The 22,791-nt window shown below is 36.7% G+C and overlaps 1 protein-coding gene across 5 annotated transcripts in view; it reads left to right on the top strand.

Moving 5' to 3' along the window:
* The window catches only part of LOC127877617 (ras GTPase-activating protein 1-like), a 72,939-nt gene that overhangs the window by 32,805 nt on the left and 17,343 nt on the right, over positions 1–22,791 (top strand). For all 5 annotated transcript variants that reach the window (XM_052423668.1, XM_052423667.1, XM_052423670.1 and 2 more), the window contains 12 exons: positions 363–447; positions 856–1,015; positions 1,919–1,994; positions 2,714–2,873; positions 6,207–6,289; positions 7,311–7,384; positions 8,757–8,841; positions 15,314–15,555; positions 16,127–16,200; positions 16,811–16,983; positions 18,656–18,812; positions 19,222–19,364. In XM_052423668.1, coding sequence (XP_052279628.1) covers positions 363–447; positions 856–1,015; positions 1,919–1,994; positions 2,714–2,873; positions 6,207–6,289; positions 7,311–7,384; positions 8,757–8,841; positions 15,314–15,555; positions 16,127–16,200; positions 16,811–16,983; positions 18,656–18,812; positions 19,222–19,364 — 1,512 coding nt within the window. The remainder of the gene's footprint in view (positions 1–362; positions 448–855; positions 1,016–1,918; positions 1,995–2,713; positions 2,874–6,206; positions 6,290–7,310; positions 7,385–8,756; positions 8,842–15,313; positions 15,556–16,126; positions 16,201–16,810; positions 16,984–18,655; positions 18,813–19,221; positions 19,365–22,791) is intronic.

Raw genomic sequence — 22,791 nt, forward strand, 5'->3', positions numbered from 1 at the left:
TATGTAATTTATATGTATTTTGCAGTTCCCAATTCATACTGTATCATATTTTGAAAATTTATGCCTCAGAAATGCATGAGACTTTAGAGTAAAAATGTTGTTCATGGCAACATAATTTTTCATTTGTTCATATTTATATGTATACACATAAATACAAGTAGGTCTGAACTTACTGCAAAAATTAAACCTACTTGATTGTTATTTTCCAGCACTATCACATAACAGTACAGTGTAAATGACTTTAAAGTGCATACTGTTAAAAGTACAGTTAAAAGTACAGGTTATGTGCCAGCTGATTTCACACTTGAGGGAACTATATCATGATGTTGACTGTTTGATGATCTTGATGCTTCCTGCTTCAGAATGGAAACATAGACCCAGTGGAGAGCCTGCCATACTTTCATCCAAACATCACCAAAGATGAAGCAGTAAAAAAACTGAGACTAGGTAGTATTCTTATGATAGACAAATTACCCAGCGTTACTATTAAATGAATCAAATTAACAATAATATTTATTACATAAAGTTAACCACAAAATCAATATCACATATAACATTAAATAAATAATAGATCAGCATAACATGAAGGAAAACAAAAGCTAATTATTTTATTAAGTAAGACAAAATATCAATATTAAATCAAGCAATCAATACCAGTTGTACATGTTTCAAGACTCCCCTTTATATTTGCAACTTATCCACCATATTTTTCAGAAATATGATTCCCCTTGTTATTTGCAAATTATCTTTCGTGTTTTACAGAAAATTACATTCTCCTTGAAATGTATCCCCATACTTAAGATACTTGAAGACCCCCCCCCCCCCCATATTTGCAACTAGCCTCCCCTATTTCAGCTGGTGCGGACAGTTTCCTGGTGCGTCCAAGTGACATCTCGCCAGAGAACTACACACTGTTCTTTTTGACCCTTGGTAAACAACATGATTATGTTGTTCAGCGCTTCAAGATGGAGAAGGCTGGACGACAGCTTGTCATGGGCGGCAGATACTTCGATGAGTGAGTAACTACATCACTATTTGGAGTTGCAACTCAATTGATCTGATTCATGAATAAATGGGTCTTTCCAACCAGCAAAGCTCAAGATCAATCTGCGCATTTGTCCATAGTTTAAGAAAGGGGGATCATGGTCAGAATGTTCTTTAAATAAAGAACATGTGAAAGATTAAAAGGAACTGAACAAAATGACTCAATTAGTAATACTAATGATAAATGTTCATTATAATCATATGTGTTTGTTCAAAAATTGTATTGTTATGTAAATATGAGCCTTGTTCTTAGAAAACAGTGCTTAATGCATGTGTGTAAAGTGTCATCTCAGATTAGCCGAGGCAGTCCGCACAGGCTAATCAGGGACGACACTTTCGGCCTAAACTTGATTTTCGGTAAGGAGGGACTTCCTTGAAACTTAAAATACCATAAAAGCAGAAAGTGTCGTCCCTGATTAGCCTGTGCGGACTGCACATGCTAATCTGGGACGACACTTGATGCACATACATTATGCTCAGTTTTCTCAGAACGCGACTCATATGTCAAAAGCTGAGGAGTAAGCTGTGTCGCAAGCACGTTGATTATTAAGGTCATTGGATAATGCTTGTAACATATATGAGGTTTGAATCTCGCTGTTTTCCTGTGTAAGATTTAGAATAAGACTTAGATAAAGCTCAATGATATTTTGGGGCTTGATTATTAAATGGTTACATATTACAACAATGTACAGATTATATGTTTGGTGTAAAAATAATGATGGTGTTTACTTGTCACTGTGATGATTGACTATTATATAGTCATTGAACGTAAAGAATTACCAGTGAGTACAAAGTTCGTGTTTTTCTACCGGATTTCAACTTTGACCTCAATGTATATCTCCTGAGAAAGCCTTGTATGTGTGTATGTCTGCAGTATGGATGCCATCATTCGTCGCTATCAAAAGGAGGAAATAGTTGAGGGACACACTCTAGTCACACCTGTCAACAAGGTAAGCCTCCCTTAGTTATACCATCACTATCATTGGCAATCTAATGTGCTCAGCATGCTCAATTGATTTTAATTTGAAGCCTAATAATGTTGAACAATCACAACAGGATTGACTCCTATAATGTTTGTTTTCTTTACCAGACCAGTTTCCAGAAACCTCCCTATAAACATTTATTTTATGTTAGAAATATATTTCAAAGATCAAAATGGGATCCATGCTTGTTCAAAATGAAAGCCCTAAAGATAATAAGCACACACATTTTTTCCTTTGTCAGATGAGTATTTGATGGATGTTTGCTTTGTCGTGAATCTCAATTTTTGTGATTTCTTGTTTTATCTTACGTCGCCTATGAAGCATGATATTTAAAATCTTTCCTAAAGACACAAATGGTTAGTTTTCTTCAGGAAGAGATTGACTTGAGACTGTTTCTATAAATAAGCCTCACGAAAATGGGGTCTCATGCATGTGCGTAAATTGTTGTTCAAGATTAGCCTGTTCAGTCCCCAACGGCTATTCAGAGAAGACTCTGCTTTTAACTGGATTTTGTTTAAGATCTGACTTCATTTAAAAAACACACATATCATGAAGGTGTCACCCCTGATTGGCTTGTGTGGACTGCACAGGCTAATCTGGGACGACACTACACATTTATTAAGCCCCTTTGATTAGAATGCTGGGCAATTTATAACTAACCTAATGGTCTCTGATACGGCCTGCAGGACACGGCAGATCTGCCGCTGAAATGGCCTATTCTCAAACAGTTGGAGCACCAGAACTCTGCAGAGGACATCTACGCCAGCATCCGACTGAGCACCGGGCCCAACAGACTCATGGGCCGCCAGGACCGCATCGAGCGCACTGGATATATACAGAAGAAAAGTAGGGCATTTGAATACTGGAGTGTTGTGTTTTTAATGTTTTTTTAATGTTTAAAGTGCCATTTACTTCATGATTAATGTCATAAGTTTTTTTTAATGCCCCGGTAGGGTGGCATATAGCATTTGAACTGTCTGTCCGTCTGTTGGTCCGTCCGAAAACTTTAACATTGGCCATAACTTTTGCATTATTGAAGATAGCAACTTTATATTTGGCATGCATGTGTATCTCATGGAGTTGCACATTTTGAGTGGTGAAAGGTCAAGGTCATCCTTAAAGGTCAAAGGTCAAAAACCAATCCAAAGGAAGTAACAAGCTTTAAAGGGAGATAATTTCTATTTATCATTTGGCAGGTAGTACAGATAATTTTTGCAAGGGAAGTAATATTTTTTATTATATCCCTTTAAAAAATATTACTTGTAAAAATTAGGGATGCAAGAGGTTACACAAATGATTAACCGGTTAACCTTTTCCGTAACCGGTTATTAACCGGTTAATCGAAACGCCTAAAGTGGTTAAAATCATTTAGAGTACGTAAAATATGTCATACCGCTCTGTAGAAACAAAAGTAATTTCAAATTTGAAATCGCTTGCGTGGATAACAATCCAGTTTCGTAATAAAATGAATTATAAAAAAATATTTTCATAATTTTGAAAACATATGCTATATATTTTATTTAGTTTTCCCGCGTAAATGCATAAGAGTAAAAAATTAAAGAACTACACATGTTCATTTTCACGTGTTATTAACTTATTTTTGGTTTGGCCGCTTCGCGTCGTATCGCTCACAAAAATGGTGTGTTTCTTTGTTCATTCTGTTATAGTTTTTGAAACTCAAATTGGCTTAATATAGAAATGGTTTTCCCTTTCAATTCGATGTAAAGTGGGTCATGTGTGTTCAACGAATCCGCATCTATTCTTATTCGCTAATTGCATATTTTGTTGCTTGCATTTTAGCGTTTGTAGCCGAAGTAGTATCGTTTGATTTTCATTATACAATAAAAAAAAGGTGCGTAAAATAAAGGACACACATAAAATTAATTTTGAACGAAATGTAAGTTGAATATTTAATATAATCAGTACATTTATGTAATAGCGAAGTAACTAAGTATTATGATCTCAAAACTGATAGTTACGTAAAATAAAGGACACACATAAAATTAATTTTGAACGAAATGTAAGTTGAATATTTAATTTAATCAGTACATTTATGTAATAGCAAAGTAACTAAGTATTATGATCTCAAAACTGATAGTTACGTATGTTTGTCGACGTACCATAGCGCGCACATTTTACGCAATTAAACAAATACTAAATTTTACGGGTTTATTAATTTTTAATATTTTTAATTGATGTTTAATTATTTAAATAACTAATGATTTGCTTTCTTAAAAAGAACTTGCATCGGACGGTAATGGTGGAATCATTGGACGTAAATTATCATAATGATATTAATTTTTGATATAGAAAAACGACATTAACTCGTCAAGATTTTAACTACGATTTCAATTCGTGGTAAAATTGTTACTTATAAACACGGTATTTTCGCGACCAATCAGTGTTGGATATTGGTTAACAAAACATCAAAATAAGCCGTCAAATGTCTCAACTGTTTTTTATCGCGAGTTCAATAAACGTGTAAATTACGTCTTCGCTATAAGCTCCCACTCACCGCAGTTTGCTAGTTAAATTTTAGCGAGTCGAAAGACCAGTAGTGTCAGTTATCAAAACGTACCCCTTATTTGTTATCACGAAGGTATTGATTAATTGCTTGATTACTTTGACGGTTGACACGTTATTTATTACAGTGGATGGTGCGTCATGTTGTTTTAACTGGTCGCCCGCGCAAGTTGGCAGTATGTCACGCGAAAAATGTAAAATCGTACGAAATATTCACTGAAAAAAACATAATCATATATTTTTTTCCAGGTTAACCTTTTCCCTTAAATGTAACCGGTTAACTGGACGTTTCGGTAGGTTAACCGGTTAACCTCTTGCATCCCTAGTAAAAATTATCTGTACCTGCCAAATGATGAAAAAATACAAGCGACGCAGTAGGGGGCATTGTGTTTCTGACGAACACATCTCTTGTTTGTTTCTAGTTTAATCTTTTTGTTTTGGAAGTGTGCTAAAATAATGTGCCTTGGTTGCTTACAAAATGCATACATAGCTTGGAATTGCTTTATGGCCGATCAGTTTCATCATGCTTGAGTTTACTGTTTGAAGTAGAAAATCTTTTTTTTTTTGCAAACAACTTGGAGTTTGGATGTAGGATAGTGCTGGTAGATAGCTTACCTGCATCCCTTACTTGAGATGTGCTCAGATAGCTTACCTGCATCCCTTACTTGAGATGTGCTCAGATAGCTTACCTGCATCCCTTACTTGAGATGTGCTCAGATAGCTTACCTGCATCCCTTACTTGGGATGTGCTCAGATAGCTTACCTGCATCCCTTACTTGAGATGTGCTCAGATAGCTTACCTGCATCCCTTACTTGAGATGTGCTCAGATAGCTTACCTGCATCCCTTACTTGAGATGTGCTCAGATAGCTTACCTGCATCCCTTACTTGAGATGTGCTCAGATAGCCTACCTGCATCCCTTACTTGGGATGTGCTCAGATAGCTTACCTGCATCCCTTACTTGAGATGTGCTCAGATAGCTTACCTGCAGACCTTACTTGAGATGTGCTCAGATAGCTTACCTGCATCCCTTACTTGAGATGTGCTCAGATAGCTTACCTGCATCCCTTACTTGAGTTGTGCTCAGATAGCTTACCTGCAGACCTTACTTGAGATGTGCTCAGATAGCTTACCTGCATCCCTTACTTGAGATGTGCTCAGATAGCTTACCTGCATCCCTTACTTGAGATGTGCTCAGATAGCTTACCTGCAGACCTTACTTGAGATGTGCTCAGATAGCTTACCTGCAGACCTTACTTGAGATGTGCTCAGATAGCTTACCTGCAGACCTTACTTGAGATGTGCTCAGTTACCGTGCTGGTAGATAGCTTACCTGCAGACCTTACTTGAGATGTGCTCAGTTACCGAAGCCTAACCTTAAAAAGATAACAGTGATTATTGTTAATGTTTTGTTAAATGTTGCAAAAAAAGAGGTCTTTAATAGTGTTAACATTTTAAAAAGAGATATTGAATAATCAAATACCTATGTGACCGAATATTGTAGTGCCAATTATAAATATGTAATATTTCGTCAATATTAGAGTTATAACAGGGTTAAGCAAAATGTATGTTTGAAACCAGTTTTGAAACCTTTTGTACTTCTGTTTAGGAAAATTATTGGGAAGAATAAGATTACAATTTTCAATTTCTTTGCAGGCAATAAAAACAAAAGGTGGAAGAGCTTCTATTTCATCCTCAACGGCAGCAACAGAGAACTTTGCTTCTTTGAAAATGAGAAGGTAACATTAAATACTTTATCATTCTTTGAACAAAAGCTTAATGTGAATTGATTCTAAAGTAAATAGTGATGATTATGAGTTTTCGAACAAAATCATTTTCTTATTGAGTCTCGTTCTGGAAAAAACTGGGCTTAATGAATGTGTGTTCAGTGTCACCTCAGATTAGCTTGTGTAGTTGGCAGAGGCTAGCACTGGGCTTAATGAATGTGTGTTCAGTGTCACCTCAGATTAGCTTGTGTAGTTGGCAGAGGCTAGCACTGGGCTTAATGAATGTGTGTTCAGTGTCACCTCAGATTAGCTTGTGTAGTTGGCAGAGGCTAGCACTGGGCTTAATGAATGTGTGTTCAGTGTCACCTCAGATTAGCTTGTGTAGTTGGCAGAGGCTAGCACTGGGCTTAATGAATGTGTGTTCAGTGTCACCTCAGATTAGCTTGTGTAGTTGGCAGAGGCTAGCACTGGGCTTAATGAATGTGTGTTCAGTGTCACCTCAGATTAGCTTGTGTAGTTGGCAGAGGCTAGCACTGGGCTTAATGAATGTGTGTTCAGTGTCACCTCAGATTAGCTTGTGTAGTTGGCAGAGGCTAGCACTGGGCTTAATGAATATGTGTTCAGTGTCACCTCAGATTAGCTTGTGTAGTTGGCAGAGGCTAGCAGGTAAGAGAATTTCCGCTTTTATATACATGTAGTTTTTGGTTGAAGGAAGTCTCTTATGAAAATTCCAGTTAAGGCTGAAATACACCCATGCATTAACCCTTTCAGCGCTGGAACCGAATTTTAAAGGCCTTTGCAAACAGTTTGGATCCAGATGAGACGCCACAGTTTTGTGGCGTCTCATCAGGATCTAAACTGTTTGCTATTCTGATAGTATTCTTTGAAAAAAATCTATGAAAATGCTTATTTTAGAAATTCAGCAGACGACATTTTAGCAGACTACAAATTTCCCAGCATGCAAAGGGTTAATGAGCTCAGTTTTCCCAGGGCGTGACAATTGAATACTATTAATCCTTGGTGGTTGTTTCAGCGCTCTAAATCAAAAGGCTTGATAGACTTGAACTACAGTGAGTTGTATCCAGTGGATGATAGCTTCTTTGGCAGGTAATGTGTGTGTGTTCAATGATAGCATTATTGTATTGTGAACAGTATGTTAAAGAAGGAAACATTGCATCCGTATGAAAAACAGCATTTCATTAGTACTTTGTTAACCAGGTTTTCCGAAGGAAAAAACTGGTTATTAGATTGGTGAATGCGGGCGGGCTGGCTGGCTGGCTGGCTGGCGGGCTGGCGGGCGGGCGGAACAAGCTTGTCCGGGCCATAACTATGTCGTTCATTGTCAGATTTTAAAATCATTTGGCACATTTGTTCACCATCATTGGACGGTGTGTCGCGCGAAATAATTACGTCGATATCTCCAAGGTCAAGGTCACACTTTGAGTTCAAAGGTCAAAAATGGCCATAAATGAGCTTGTCCTGGCCATAACTATGTCATTCATTGTGAGATTTTTAAATTAATCATTTGGCACATTTGTTCACCATCATGGGACAGTGTGTCGCACGAAAGAATCACGTCAATATCTCCAATGTCAAGGTCGCCACGACTAAAAATAGATTTAAAAAAAAAAAAACTTACAAAGGGGGTTTATTTTGTTTGTTCATTTCAAAAGTTCAGTTTGAGTTTTCTCCCTTTATCAGTTTTTTTTTTCACAATGAAAACCTGGTTTTGTGACAATTTTGTCCCTTGTTACAGTATATTACACAGTGGTGAATATTGTCACAAACTTTATGATTTTAAAACTGAGATCAACTACATTGTTTATCATAAGGGACATCGTACTCGTCAATGTTTTTTTGTTAGCACTCTAGAGGCCACATTTATTTCCTGATCTTTTTGAAACTTGATCTGAATACTTGCCAGAATGCAATATTTGCTGAGATTAAAATAGGGTGGGTCACATTGTGTAAAAAACAAGTTGCTAGGTCAAATAAAAAAGCTTGTGTACACTTTTGAGGCAATGTTAATTGCAAGATATGCATGAAACTTGATCAGAGCATTCGTCGGAGTGATATCTGAGCCAAGTTTGAAACTGTATCGGGTTATGTCAGAAACAAGGTCATTAGGTCAAATTTAGTAAAAGCATGTGAACACTTTAGAGGCTTCATATATAACCCAATCTTCCTGCAACTTGGTAAGAAGATTTTTCTTGATGATATCAGGGTCAAATTCTAAACTGGGTCACATGTTTTCCTTATTTGATGTAGTTTTTCTTTTATGACTAAAGTAAAACCAGTTAAACTTTCAAGTAGTCTTATTTTTTACCCACTAATTGTGAAACTTTTATCAATGACCAAATTCAGTCTGATCAGCCAAATTGCCTATATCAATGCCTGCTATATATGGTTTCTCTCTATTGATTTATTGTTTGTTAGATTAAAGAAGCATGTTTAGCAAGTGTGAGAGTGTGTGTTTCAGGCCCAACTGCTTTCAGCTGGTCACCAATGCCTTGCAGCATTACCAGATCTACTACCTGTGTGCTGACAACGCTGACCTGGCAACGGTAGGTTACCGTGGTTACCAGATATCTGATCTGACAGAGGCCCTTGTGGTAGGGCTAGCTCAGTTGTTAGAGGGCTTACATACATATCTGAGGAAATGGGTTCAATTCCTGGCAACTAAAATTGTGATGGGATCTTTCTATGGCCATTTTCTCACTACCTCTGATCCATGTAGAGCAGTTGTCAGTTGCTGGCATAAATATGAGCAACTAGTACATGTAAACCTGCTTACCTACAAATAGTGTGAGGATGTTAACTGACTTATATATCATAATAAGCACTATAAACAATGATCTTTTGGCAAGTTCTCCACCCGGTTTCTTAAAACATGTTCAAGTATTTGACAATCTAAGTACAACAATGTTTAAAAAAGGTCTATTCAATTAATGCTTAGCAGAGATAAACTAAACCATCTGTAGCTATTTCAGACATATAACTACCTTGGGAAACCAACAATAAATGCTCTCAATGTGTTGAGCCACTGTTAGGAACTTGCACATGGCAAAGCAGATCAATAGACACAATTGACGGTCCAGTATGTTATGTCAAAGACTGCATATGCCACTTAACATCTCTTTAATTAATGGATGCTGTTATCCAAAGAATGATACACATAAGTCATTTCAAACACACACCTCTGTTTGCTTTGACAGATGGATGACTAATAATTAAAACTTGTAACTGCCTATTCAGGCCTTTTTCGTACTATGCCACGGGTCCGAATATCGGCCCCATTCCCAATGTAAATCTGGTTATTTGTGTTTTTTTTTAAACATTTACATATATAAATTTACCTGATCCAGTGTAGAAAATAGAAAAATATTGCATAATTATATTTTCTGTTGCCTTGAATTTGTTAAAAAAAAAGTAAAATATGTTAAATTTATTATTTAAGACTTTCCTTATTTTTCCCAAAATCCAGCGTTTCGCGCAATTTATTTCCCCTAAAAAAAGGCCTGGCACTTTCCCCAAAATCAGATAAAAAACTGCACTTATCACACATTTTCATAATTTTTTGTAAAATTTTAATAATATGTTATCAAAATAGTCGTTATTTACCAGTTAACGGCTTCTTTGAAATATAAGAAATACTATTTACTTGTGATAATTTTTCCCAATTGAGCCAGTTTTGCGATTTTTTTTTTCCCAAAATGGGTTTTTTCACGACGCGAAATTCCCAAACTTCCAGTGTGACGTTTTCCAAAAATGGAGCGGAAAAGGCCTGAAAATAGTCTATAAATGACCTCCCACAGTTTAAAGTGATGTGTACAGAAATTTGCTGCTATTTAGATTTTGTTTTCAAATTTTGCCATTGGTATTGATACTGTCATTTGAATATATAAAATGATGCAACTATCCATATTTGAAATCAACTTCATTCAAGCTACTGGTTTATGGATCAGATATAGTGTATATAGGGATGGTGGGCAAAACAAGGAGTGCCCTAGAGAAGGATGTTGAAGTCTCAGAAACTTGCTAATGATGTGGTAGACAATTAAGCATATTGCCAGCTCAGTCCTGTGAAAACATCAACTGAAAACGTGGCCCTATAGATGTCAATAGTAGGTTGGCTGGCAGAGGGAGGGCATTGTGTTACATGTGCTAACTAGCTTGATGAAAGTAGCAATATGGATAGAGAACGGAACTTACATCCATTTGGAAAGAATGTGATAGACTTTTAAAATGATGTTTATGTTTTTTGGTGTTTTTGAATTTTAGCTCACCTGTCACGAAGTGACATGGTGAGATTATGTGACCGTGTGATGTCCGGCGTCCGTTATGTGTGTGTCAGAGCTCTAGATAAGGGCCGTACAGCCGTAAATACGGCTTTTTAATGAAGGTTTACGCATTTATTTTTATAAACTGGCCGTACAATTACGACTTCAATATCCCTTTTACGCATTTACGAAAAACATCTGGCCGTATCGATACGTCCGCGTCAGCGGGGCGAGATTGGTTGGTCTGAAACCTAACGGCGCTTTTCGTTAATTAAAATTACCGAAAAGTTTGAGACTGGGCTTTAATATGTATGTCTATTCCGTCGCGTCATTTTCGATACCCGTAAACCCGTCAAAAACAATATGACTATCACGCCTTTATAATGTCTCCTTTTGATGTTTCTGTGCTAGTAATTAGTCAATCATTTGATCACACGTCTTCCGATCTAAGTGAGTTTGATAATTGTTAAATTGGTCCCGAAATTATTTTAATTGGCAAATCAATGCATCATACCTCTGCCAAACTAATTAATCGTAATACTTTACGTTTGTAACACAATGAATCATAACGTTTCCGTTAATTAATTGCAATTAAAATCAAACGGATAATTGAGCAAACATCAAATTTGTAATAATTGAATAATCTTAATTTCCCATATATGATAAACAAGTACTAAATTAAAATTGCAATTTATTATAAAATTTGTATTAAAAATCTTAATTTTCCATATATGTTAAACAAATACTATTAGGAGCGAAAGAATCATTTACAAAAGCCTAATATTACATAATAATTAAATAAGGGCGAAACAACCCACTTGTAAGGGCGAAACGACCCTGGGCGAAACAACCCGGGGTGACAGAGGGCGAACGGGATTAAGGGCGAAACGACCCGAGACCCTATGCGCAAAGCTAAGCCGCTTTCTGTTCAAAAATAAACTTTATTAGGCTACATAAGGTCGTCTAACCATCATGAAATCCAATGTGTTAGCGCAGAAAATGACATTGTCGCCCCGATATTGGACAATTTAATTGCATTGGTGGCAAAAAAAGGAAGAAAGCATGATGGGAACCGTATCCGAACCAAAACTGTTGAGGATTGGAAAACAAAATATGATTGGCTCGTAACAGAAAAAAATGAAGGCGTTTTACGGCTAAATTGTAAAATTTGCCGCAGTGCTGCTAAGCCTTGTAAATTGAGCACAGTGTGGGCCTATGAAGGTTTGTATTATACAGACTTTTCATAAACAAAAAGTAGTGTACTTTAAGTACAGATACACTTGATGTTCTTCTTAAAATCAGTATGCTTGGACCACAGCTGCAGCAGTTTGATCCAGTGCCAGCAGTGAAAAAATGGTTAAGTGACAAGAAAAGGAGAAAGAAAAGACTTCGTGAAGCATATAAACCAAGGAAAAAGGCTAAAACATGTTAATATCAGATTGACTGTATTAGTATTACAGACAGTTGAAGTGTTTGCTTAAGCTTTTCTGACAGTGATATTAGTGTTCTATTACTTAGTTTACATGTTGGCTTGTGTTTTTGTCAATAAAAATGAAGAAATAGTATTTAGTTATGAGTATTAATGTGTTTTGTATTTGCATCATAATTAAAGAAGCTAAATATGTTTATTATAATTGTTGCAAATGTTTCTGAAAAGTCAGTTATACACCCTTCAATATCCAAGAACACAAGTAGTACAGTACTACCTGTATTTTTGGATATGGTAGTACAGGTACTAATTTTCAGCGTTACTCCTTTTCTTTCTGTCACTGGCAGTACCGGTACTAATTTCACAAATCCTTATCTAGAGCTCTGGTGTGTGTGTGTGTGCGTCCGTCAACAATTTGTTTATATAGACAGTAGAGGTCACAGTTTTCATCCAATCTTTATGAAATTTGGTCAGAATGTTAATCTTGATAAAATCTGGGTTGGGATTGTATTTGGGTCATCTGGGGTCAAAAACTAGGTCACTTGGTCAAAAACTAGGTCAAATTATAGAAAAACCTTGTGTAGCCAGTAGAGGTCACAGTTTTCATCCGATCTTTATGACATTTGGTCAGAATGTTTATCTTGATAAAAACTGGGTTGGGATGGTATTTGGGTCATTTGGGGTCAAAAACTAGGTCACTAGGTCAAAAACTAGGTCAAATAATAGAAAAACCTTGTGTAGACAATAGAGGTCGCAGTTTTCATAATGAAATTTGGTCAGAATGTATATCTTGATGAAATCTGGGTTGGGATTGTATTTGGGTCATCAGAGGTCAAAAACTAGGTCACTAGGTCAAATAATAGAAAAACCGTCAACAATTTGTTTTTGTATACAGTAGAGGTCACAGTTTTCATCCAATCTTCATGATATTTGGTTAGAATGTTTATCTTGATGAAATCTGGGTTGGGAATGTATTTGGGACATCTGGGGTCAAAAACAAGGTCACTAGGTCAAATAATAGAAAAACCTTGTATAGACAATAGAGGTCACAGTTTTCATGCAATCTTTATGAAATTTGGTCAGAATGTTTATCTTGATGAAATCTGGGTTGGGATTGTATTTGGTTAGTCAGGTGAGCGATTTAGGGCCATGGTGGCCCTCTTGTTAGCTCTACTGGCCGAAGGCCTGAAGAGCTTATGTCATGGTGTGGTTTCCGTCGTCCGTCCGTGCGTGCGTTAGACTTTTTCTTGTTTACGCGATAAAGTCAACAGTTTTCATCTGATTCTTTTCAAACTTGATTAGTGTCTTTATATTAATGAGGACTCAAACCCTATTGAAAATAGGTTACACCAGAGTAAAAAGTCCAGAATTTTTACTCCCCTTGAATTTGAGAAAATTGTGAAATAAGGCTTGTTTATGCAATCAAGTCCACAGTTTTCATCCAATTATTTCCCAACTCGCACAGTGTCTTTATCTGAATGATGAGTCAAACCCTATTGAAAATGAGCAATATCGGAGTTATAAGTCCAGAATTATCTCCCCTTGAATTTTGGAAAAAATGAAAATTCAGTTTTCTTATGTGATAAAGTCCATAATTTTCATCCAATTTTGGCAAACTTGCACAGTGTCTTTGTATCAATGAGGACTCAAAACCTTTTTTATGCCCCCCTTCGAAGAAGAGGGGGTATATTGTTTTGCACATGTTGGTCCGTCCGTCCACCAGATGGTTTCCGGATGATAACTCAAGAACGCTTAGGCCTAGCATCATGAAACTTCATAGGTTCATTGATCATGACTGGCAGATGACCCCTATTGATTTTCAGGTCAAAGGTCAAGGTCACAGTGACTCGAAACAGTAAAACGGTTCAGGATGATAACTCAAGAATGCTTAAGCCTAGGATCAAGAAACTTCATAAGTACATTGATCATGATTCTAGCAGATGACCCCTATTGTATTCAGGTCACTAGGTCAAAGGACAAGGTCACAGTGACTCGAAACAGTAAAATGGTTTCCGGATGATGACTCAAGAATGCTTAGCCTAGGATCATGAAACTTAATAGGTAGATTGATAATGACTGGCAGGTGACCCCTATTGTTTTTCAGGTCAATAGGCCAAAGGTCAAGGTCACAGTGACTCGTAATAATAAAATGGTTTCGGGATGAAAAACTTAAACCTTGGTTAAAGTTTCGTTCTGTCCACCAGATTGTTTCCGGATGATAATTCAAGAACGCTTAGGCCTAGGATCATAAAACTTCATAGGTACATTGATCTTGACTGGCAGATGACCCCTAGTGATTTTCAGGTCACTAGGTCAAAGGTCAAGGTCACCTTGACTCGAAACAGTAAAATGGTTTCAGGATGATAACTCAAGAATGCTTACACCTAGGATCATGAAATTTCATAGGTACATTGATCATGACTGGCTGATGACCCCTATTGATTTTCAGGTCACTAGGTCAAAGGTCAAGGTCACAGTGACTTGAAATAGTTAAATGGTTTTTGGATGATAACTCAAGAATGCTAACGCCTAGGATCATGAAACTTTATAGGTACATTGATCATGACTGGCAGATGACCCCTATTGATTTTCAGGTCACTAGGTCAAAGGTCAAGGTCACAGTGACAAAAAACGTATTCACACAATTGCTGTCACTACAACTGACGGCCCATATGGGGGGCATGCATGTTTTACAAACAGCCCTTGTTAAAAAGAGCAATATCGAAGCAATAAGTCCAGAATCACTTCCCCTTGAATATGAGAAAATTTTGAAATCCCGCTTGTTACGCAATTTATTCCACAGTTTTCATCAAATTATTTCCAAATTTGCACAGTATCTTTATATCAATGAGGACTTGAACCCTATTGAATATGAGCAGTATCGGAGAAATAAGTACACATTAATCTCCCCTTGAATTTTAGAAAATTCTCCTTGTTTGCGCGATTAAGTATACAGTTACCATCTTATTCTTTCATAACTTGCACAGTGTTTGTAGCAGTAGAGCGATTGAGGCCCTCATTGGCCTATTGTTTGGAAAAAGTTAGATTTTATGAGATTTCTATGTTTCTTGTTCTGTACTTGTTCCTTGATTAACTATTAGTGTGTTGGTTTACAGACATTTTGCTTATAATAACATAATTGTAAATGTGACTAGCTAGAACACAAATAATGATTTTCTATATGGTCTTAACTACATGTTATTTACTTGTAAGTTTGCAAAAAAAATTACTTCATTTTTTGCGTGCAGTAACCCCATATAGGGGTGTAACCCTTTTGATTGATCTAATTGAGATGGTGTGCAATGCCCTGAAATGTGTCCCTTACAGACGTGGATCAACAGTCTGAAGGAGCACTGTGTGAACACCCAGATGACACGCATCCAGAAGCGCTCCACGGTCCTCAAGGAGCTGCGCAGCCTGTCAGTGCAGGTTAAAGAGTGTCGCAACATGCCCACCAAGGTCCTCTCACACCCGTACTGCGTGATCACACTGAACAACGTAAAGGTGTGCCGCACCCACGACCTTTCTGATCTCAACAACCTTTACTGGGGAGCAGAGTTCACACTCGAGTGAGTTACACCTATATTTGAGACAAGCTATGGGAAAACATGACTTAATGCATGTGTATTAAGTGTCGTCCCAGACTAGCCTGTGCAGTCCACACAGACTTATCAGAAACGGCACTTTCCAATTTATGTATTTTTTCGTTTAAAGTAAGTTTCTTTTAAACAAGAATCCACTCAAGGCAGAAAGTGTCATCTCTGATTAGCCTTTGCAGACTGCACAGACTCATCTGGGACAGCACAGGCTCATCTGGGACAGCAGCTTTTTGCGCATGCTCAGATTTTCAAGAACAAGACTCATATGATTGTATTGACTTATTGTCAAACAGGGTTGTCTGTAGTTGTTCAGGGCTTGTTCCATCCCTGGGGATAGGGACCATGACTCCCAATTAAGGCAATTATGGTGGAAAATGTTTTGTGCAAAAATAAAATATTTTTATTTAAATTAAAAATAATTATTGAAATAATATTAATGACATCGAAAAATCCAAACAGCATTCATGAATTATTAATGGTAGAATCATTTACAGAAGCTTCAAGGGTCAATCTGTTCTGACAGTTGTTCTGTCTTTTGTAGTGATATTCCTGGTGATGTAAGCTTCTTTGCCGTGAAGATTTTTAACACAAGACGATCCAAAGACCCTGAAATAGGTAAGTAATATATTTACGGGTTTTACAACAAGGATTGTTTCTCTTTTTCATAACAGGGAAAGAGACTGTCCCAATAGGATTTTGACACAACACTGTCTAAAATTGTTTTTCAATTACAATTTTAATTTGATGGTCCACAAAGAGGTTATAAATGAGAATTCATTAATACTTTCATTTATATTCTTTTGTTACTTATTTTACCCCTTATTTTACCTCATAGCCAGTGAATGTATAATTTAATGAAATTGTCAGTACAAATTTGCAACTACAAATTCGAAGTTTTTTCATGTTTATGGCTCCATTTTGATACCATGTCTCTAGTTTTGTAGCATGCTGCCTTATGAGATGTATTGAAAACTGGGCATAATGCATGTGCGTAAAGTGGCACCCAGGTAAGCCTGTGCAGTCCACTCTGCCTAATCAAGGATGGCACTTTCCGTCTAAACTGGATTTTTGTTTAGAAGAGACTTTATAACAAAAAATTCCATGAAAGCAGAAAGTGTCATCCCTGATGAGCCTGTGTATATTGCAAATGCATTATGCCCAATTTTTACAAGAACAAGGCTCATATAGTCGCATGTATTCTAATGCCTCTGCTTTCCCTCGACAGCGAGTGTGACGATACCGCTGCTAGACTTTGACAATGGGAAGCTGGTGGACGAGTGGTACACGCTGACCCCCTACGCCCCTACTGCATCCAGGGACATGGGCTCTGTGAGACTGTGTACCCGATACATCCACCAAGTCATCATGCCCATTGAGCAGTACACCAGTCTCAGGACTGTAAGAATGATTTAAGCCTTGTTGGGCCTTATCTGGATTTTTGCCAATAATAGATTAAAACTATCACAAAAGAGGAAAGTGTTTTCCCTGATTAGTCTTTTAGGACTGTAATTTTTAGCAATAAATACACCGCGCTTTCCATTTGGACAAAGCAACACTGCAGATGCTTTTGCGCTTTTTTAAAGGACAACAGATTTTTCCATGAAATGAAATAAGTTATACCAGGATCCTATAGAGACTATAACTCATTTATACTCTCAATAATTTGTTGTTATTGCAAAGTCTGATTAATCAAGATATAATAGTTCAAAATAAGTTTGATTTCTTTTCTTCACTGTATGGATGTACATGTTGTCTTACATTGAAATTGCACTTGTCAGCAGAAAAATCGACTTGTCCCAAGCAGTCTTCACGCTAAATATTTTAGACCAATAGCCCTTGGATAATCAGATAGAATTTTTAATAGCCCGAAGACAGTTTCAATAGCCCGAAAAGGTTAACATACATTTTATGACTTTTTTGGCTCGGAGCAACAAAAATATTCATTTCCAATCAGAAATATCTTCTAATGAGTAAAAACATTTGCCTGTCCCCTTTTCACCAGACTGTATTATTTATTTTTGATAACAACAGCAAAGGCATCTCCGGACATCTCCATATCTCAGTGTTTCAGATTGGCCCCAATTTCCTCAGGACAGGTTTCCTGAAATGGCTAAATGGTCAATTTTTTTCAGGACATTTGTCCTAAATCATGAAACAATTTTCATACAGTTTTGTAAGCGCCCTGAGCCCTAACCTATTGTACTTTTTAGTCTTTCTAGTTGCAATTCCTGGTGAAAACAATGCGAAATATTATAAATCATACCATCCGTATCACCGCATGTGTATTCATCATTCTATAGACATTTTCATAAAGAATGTCGAAAATAAATTTAAATCGACGAAAACAAAACTGTATCCGAAAATAACAATATGAGAATATGAAAGTGTTTTGCACATGAAATCAAATGTGCATATTGTATGATTCAAGAAAAATGAAAAACAGTTACCTAGCAAATACGTAATAAATATATAATTGTGTTAACATATTGCTTAAATATATGCTATTGAAGTGCTTTATTTTGCTAATCGATCACTCAAACTTTTTCATTTGCAACGTTTGCTGACTTGTACCATTTTCAGAAAGTAGCGAAGATTTTTCGTCATTTACCGTTCATGTTCGCGCTATCCACTAACCAATCAAAAATCAATAATAAAATAGTCCATCTCCGGAGTCTCCGTAAGAGTGGAACTCAGACGTGTTGATTGGCTAACGACTTGTACCGACTACTTCCATTGATTATGTCTTTAACCCAAAGTGGCTGACCGGTGTTCATGTATTTTTTTTACTTTGTTTATTATTTTACGCTAAAATATTCAATCGACCGGTTGGGATATTTAATATGCATTTATGATCGACCGACCGTCCCAAGAATCGACTCGGGCTACGGGCTTATAGGCTAATTCGAAGACTGGTCCCAAGGTAAAATTACTAGTGTCAAGTATTACCATAATGGTAAAAAAAACCTGAGTTACCAATTTTCTTGCAGGTCAGTATGTATATATATGTCTATAAATATCTCATGACACCATTGAAACAAAATTTAAACTGATGTTGTGTCCGTTTTTTCAGTTGATTCTCAATGATTTCGGGAATATTCTCAACCTGGCTAACGTGTGTGAGAGTGATCGAGTTTCGCTGGCGAAGGCACTACTCAATTTATTTCGACATGAACGTCAAGTTAGCATTCTCTTGAAAAACATCAATGACTACTACATAGCCAAAGAAGGTGTGTAAGTGTTGCTGACCACAGTATAATCTGAAATTACTTTAGTTCTTTTTTAGCATGCGAGTTTAATAGAATGTAATATATAGGTATATACACTGGTTTTTGTGTGGCCTGTTACTTAAAAAGTATTGTCAATGGAATGATGAGAAAACTTTATAAACATAAAACAATTAGAACTTGTGCAGAAAGGTATCGAAACCATTGGAGTTATGGCCTGTTTGATGAAAATGTCTTAGCAAATGTTGATGATATACAAAATTACCATAAGACCTGCCGGCTTTATAAAAACATGCCAAATGCTTGCTATATCTTTTCGCAATCGAGTTAATAGTTATATTTTATCTTAACAGTTGTTTTAAACTTAAGATGGGCGTAACTGTTTCATAATCATCTCTTCTTCCCTGCACAGATAGTGTGTCGACTCTGTTTCGCGGTACGACACTGGCCACTACGTTGATGGACCAGTACATGAAGATGGTGTGTACAGAGTTCGTGCAGGAGGCACTCAGGTCTCCGGTCTGCAAGATCTGTGAGAGCAGACTCAACTGTGAGGTAGCACTCAATAGTTAGGGTATTATTATAGGGAAATAAATATTTGATGTAGTTTATGGAATACATTGTTTAGTCCCCTGCTGGTTTCACCGGAGGGGACTTATGGTTTTGTCTCCGTCCGTCCATCACACTTTTCTGTCTCCTGCGATAACTTTAAAAGTTCTAAATATTTTTTCATGAAACTTAAAACATGGATAGATGGCAATATGGACATTATGCACGTCATTTCATTTTGTGCCTACGTCAAAAATTGTGGTTGCTATGGCAACAAATAGACTAGAAATAGTGCTGAAAATGGTGTTTTTTTCTGGATCCTGCGATAACTTTTAAAGTTCTTAATATTTTTTCATGAAACTTGAAACATGGATAGATGGCAATGTGGACATTATGCACTTCATTTCATTTTGTTCCTATGTCAACAATTGTGGTTGCTATGGCAACAAATAGAATAGAAAAAGTGCTGATAATGGTGTTTTTTTCTGGATCCTGGGATAACTTTAAAAGTTCTTAATATTTTTTCATGAAACTTGCAACATGGATAGACGGCATTATGGACATTATGTACGTCATTTCATTTTGTTCCTACGTCAAAAATTGTGGTTGCTATGGCAACAAATAGACTAGAAATAGTGCTGAAAATGGTGTTTTTTTCTGGATCCTGCGATAACTTTAAAAGTTCTTAATATTTTCATGCCCCCCTTCGAAGAAGAGGGGGTATATTGCTTTGCTCATGTCGGTCGGTCTGTCGGTCAGTCGGTCTGTCGGTCCATCCACCAGGTGGTTGTCAGATGATAACTCAAGAACGCTTGGGCCTAGGATCATGAAACTTCATAGGTACATTGATCATGACTCGCAGATGACCCCTATTGATTTTGAGGTCACTAGGTCAAAGGTCATGGTCACAGGTGAAGGTGACAGTTACTGGAAATAGGCATTTTAAGGATTTAGCATGGTTCAAACAAGGGAAACAACTACCGTTTATGCATGTTCTTTGTTACAGCATTTGCCTCCCTTGTTTAATTTATTTAAATTTTACCAAATGTAAGGCTAACTGCATTTTTGTAATGCATTGTATCAATCCACCACCACCACCGCCACCGCCGTTTGTCATAGTTCGGAAAGTGCAATATTGTCATAGTTTGGAGAATGCAGTATTTATCATTGGTGTGGTAATATGGTAGGTTCTTTTGAGTTGTGGTTATTGAAATTGTGTGAAATTAATTGATGCCAGGTTCACAGATAATGAAGTTTGTTCTGTTTAAAAGTTTTAATCAAATGGGCACTGTTTTACTGATCAAAAATGCAACAACAAAAAGGTAAATATTGTTATTCATCAAAAGTCGATACAAACGTTATTTCCTCCTTTAATTTGTTTCTATGAAACTCAAAACCGTTTATTTTCAAGTATTTTACATGGTTAATTGTCTATAAACATGTTTATGCCCCCCTTCGAAGAAGAGGGGGTATATTGCTTTGCTCATGTCGGTCTGTCAGTCATAGGTACATTGATCATGACTCGCAGATGACCCCTATTGATTTTGAGGTCACTAGGTCAAAGGTCAAGGTCACGGTGACCCGAAATAGTAAAATGATTTTCGGATGATAACTTAAGAACGCTTTTGCCTAGGATCATGACACTTCATAGGTACATTGATCGTGACTCACAGATGACCCCTATTGATTTTCAAGTCACTAGGTCAAAGGTCAAGGTCACAGTGACAAAAAACGTATCACACAATGGCTGCCACTACAACGGACAGCCCATATGGGGGGCATGCATGTTTTACAAACAGCCCTTGTTTCAAGAGAAATTAACATTCCCTGCAATGTAAATTTTTAAGGCTATTTAAAGCATGCAAATCTTAAAATTTGAACAGCGAATAAGTTTTCAAGGCTTAAGAAAAACTTTATTTTCAAGATGGCAGCTTGACACCAACACAATCGATTATTTTGATGTTTACAGAGGATGAAATAAAAAAAATAAAAAAAATGTTAATAAATATGTTTTATATAAAGATACATTGTCATATATTTATAAAATATTTGTGATGTAATATCTTTATGAAAATTACCCACGACTCAAGAGGAATAAAGCATACAATATTTGTCATAATTTAAGAAATGCAGTATTTATCAAAGTTTGGGAAATGCAATATTTGTCATAGTTTTAGAAATACAGTATTTGTCAAAATTTAAGAAGGGCACTATTTTTCATAGTTCAAGAAATGCAATGTTTGTCATATTCTTGGAAATGCAATTCATGTCATAGTTTAAGAAATACAGTATTTGTTATAATTTAAGAAATGCAGTAATTGTCATAGTTCGGGAAACACAATATATGTCATAGTTTAAGAAGTACAGTATTGTCTATGTTTCCCCAAAATTCTGGGCGGATGATTTTTCACAGAGTTATGGCCCTTTGAAATTTTCCATTAACTGTACATATAGTGCAATTCTTGTCCGGGCTATTTCTCAGCAACTAATGACTGGAATTCAATCAAACTTTATGGGAAGCTTCACCACCAAGAGGAGATGTGCATATTTTCAGCGGGTTCTGGTCGGATGATTTTCATGCTCCCCCAAAAATCTTTTTGGGGGTGAGGATATAGTCGCCGCTTCGTCTGTCGGTGCGTGTGTCTGTGTGTTCGTGTTTCCTTGTGTCCGTCCATCCGTGCATAATTTTTGTCTGAGCTATTTCTCAGCAATTAATGACAGGAATTCAATGAAACTTTATGGGAAGCTTCACTACCAAGAGGAGATGTGCATAGCATCAGCCGGTTCTGGTCGGATGATTTTTCACAGAGATATGGCCCTTTGAAATTTTCCAATAACTGTACATATAGTGCAATTCTTGTCCGGGCTATTTCTCAGCAACTAATGACCGGATTTCAATGAAATTTTATGGGAAGCTTAACTACCAAAAGATGTGCATATTATCAGCGGGTTCTGGTCGGATTTTTTTCACAGAGTTATGGCCCTTTGAAATTTTCCAATAACTGTACATATAGTGCAATTCTTGTCCGGGCTATTTCTCAGCAACTAATGACTGGAATTCAATGAAACTGTATGGGAAGCTTCACTACCGCCAAGAGATGTGAATATTATCAGCGGGTTCTGGTTGGATGATTTTTAACAGAGTTATGGCCCTTTGAAATTTTCAATTGTACATATAGTGCAATTCTTGTCCGAGCTATTTCTCAGCAACTTATAGCGGGCATTCAATGAAACTTTATGGGAAGCTTCACTACCAACAGGAGATTTGCATATTATCAGTAGGTTATGGTCTGATGATTTTATACATAGTTATGGCTCTTTGAAATTTTCTATAAACTGTACATATAGTGCAATTCTTGTGCGGGCTTTTTCCCCATCGTATTATTTTGTCCGAAGTTATGCCCCTCAAGACGTTTCCTTTTAATTTGAATAT

This window comes from Dreissena polymorpha, chromosome 4 (genome assembly GCF_020536995.1).
Source record: "Dreissena polymorpha isolate Duluth1 chromosome 4, UMN_Dpol_1.0, whole genome shotgun sequence".
In the NCBI taxonomy this organism is placed as follows: domain Eukaryota; kingdom Metazoa; phylum Mollusca; class Bivalvia; order Myida; family Dreissenidae; genus Dreissena; species Dreissena polymorpha.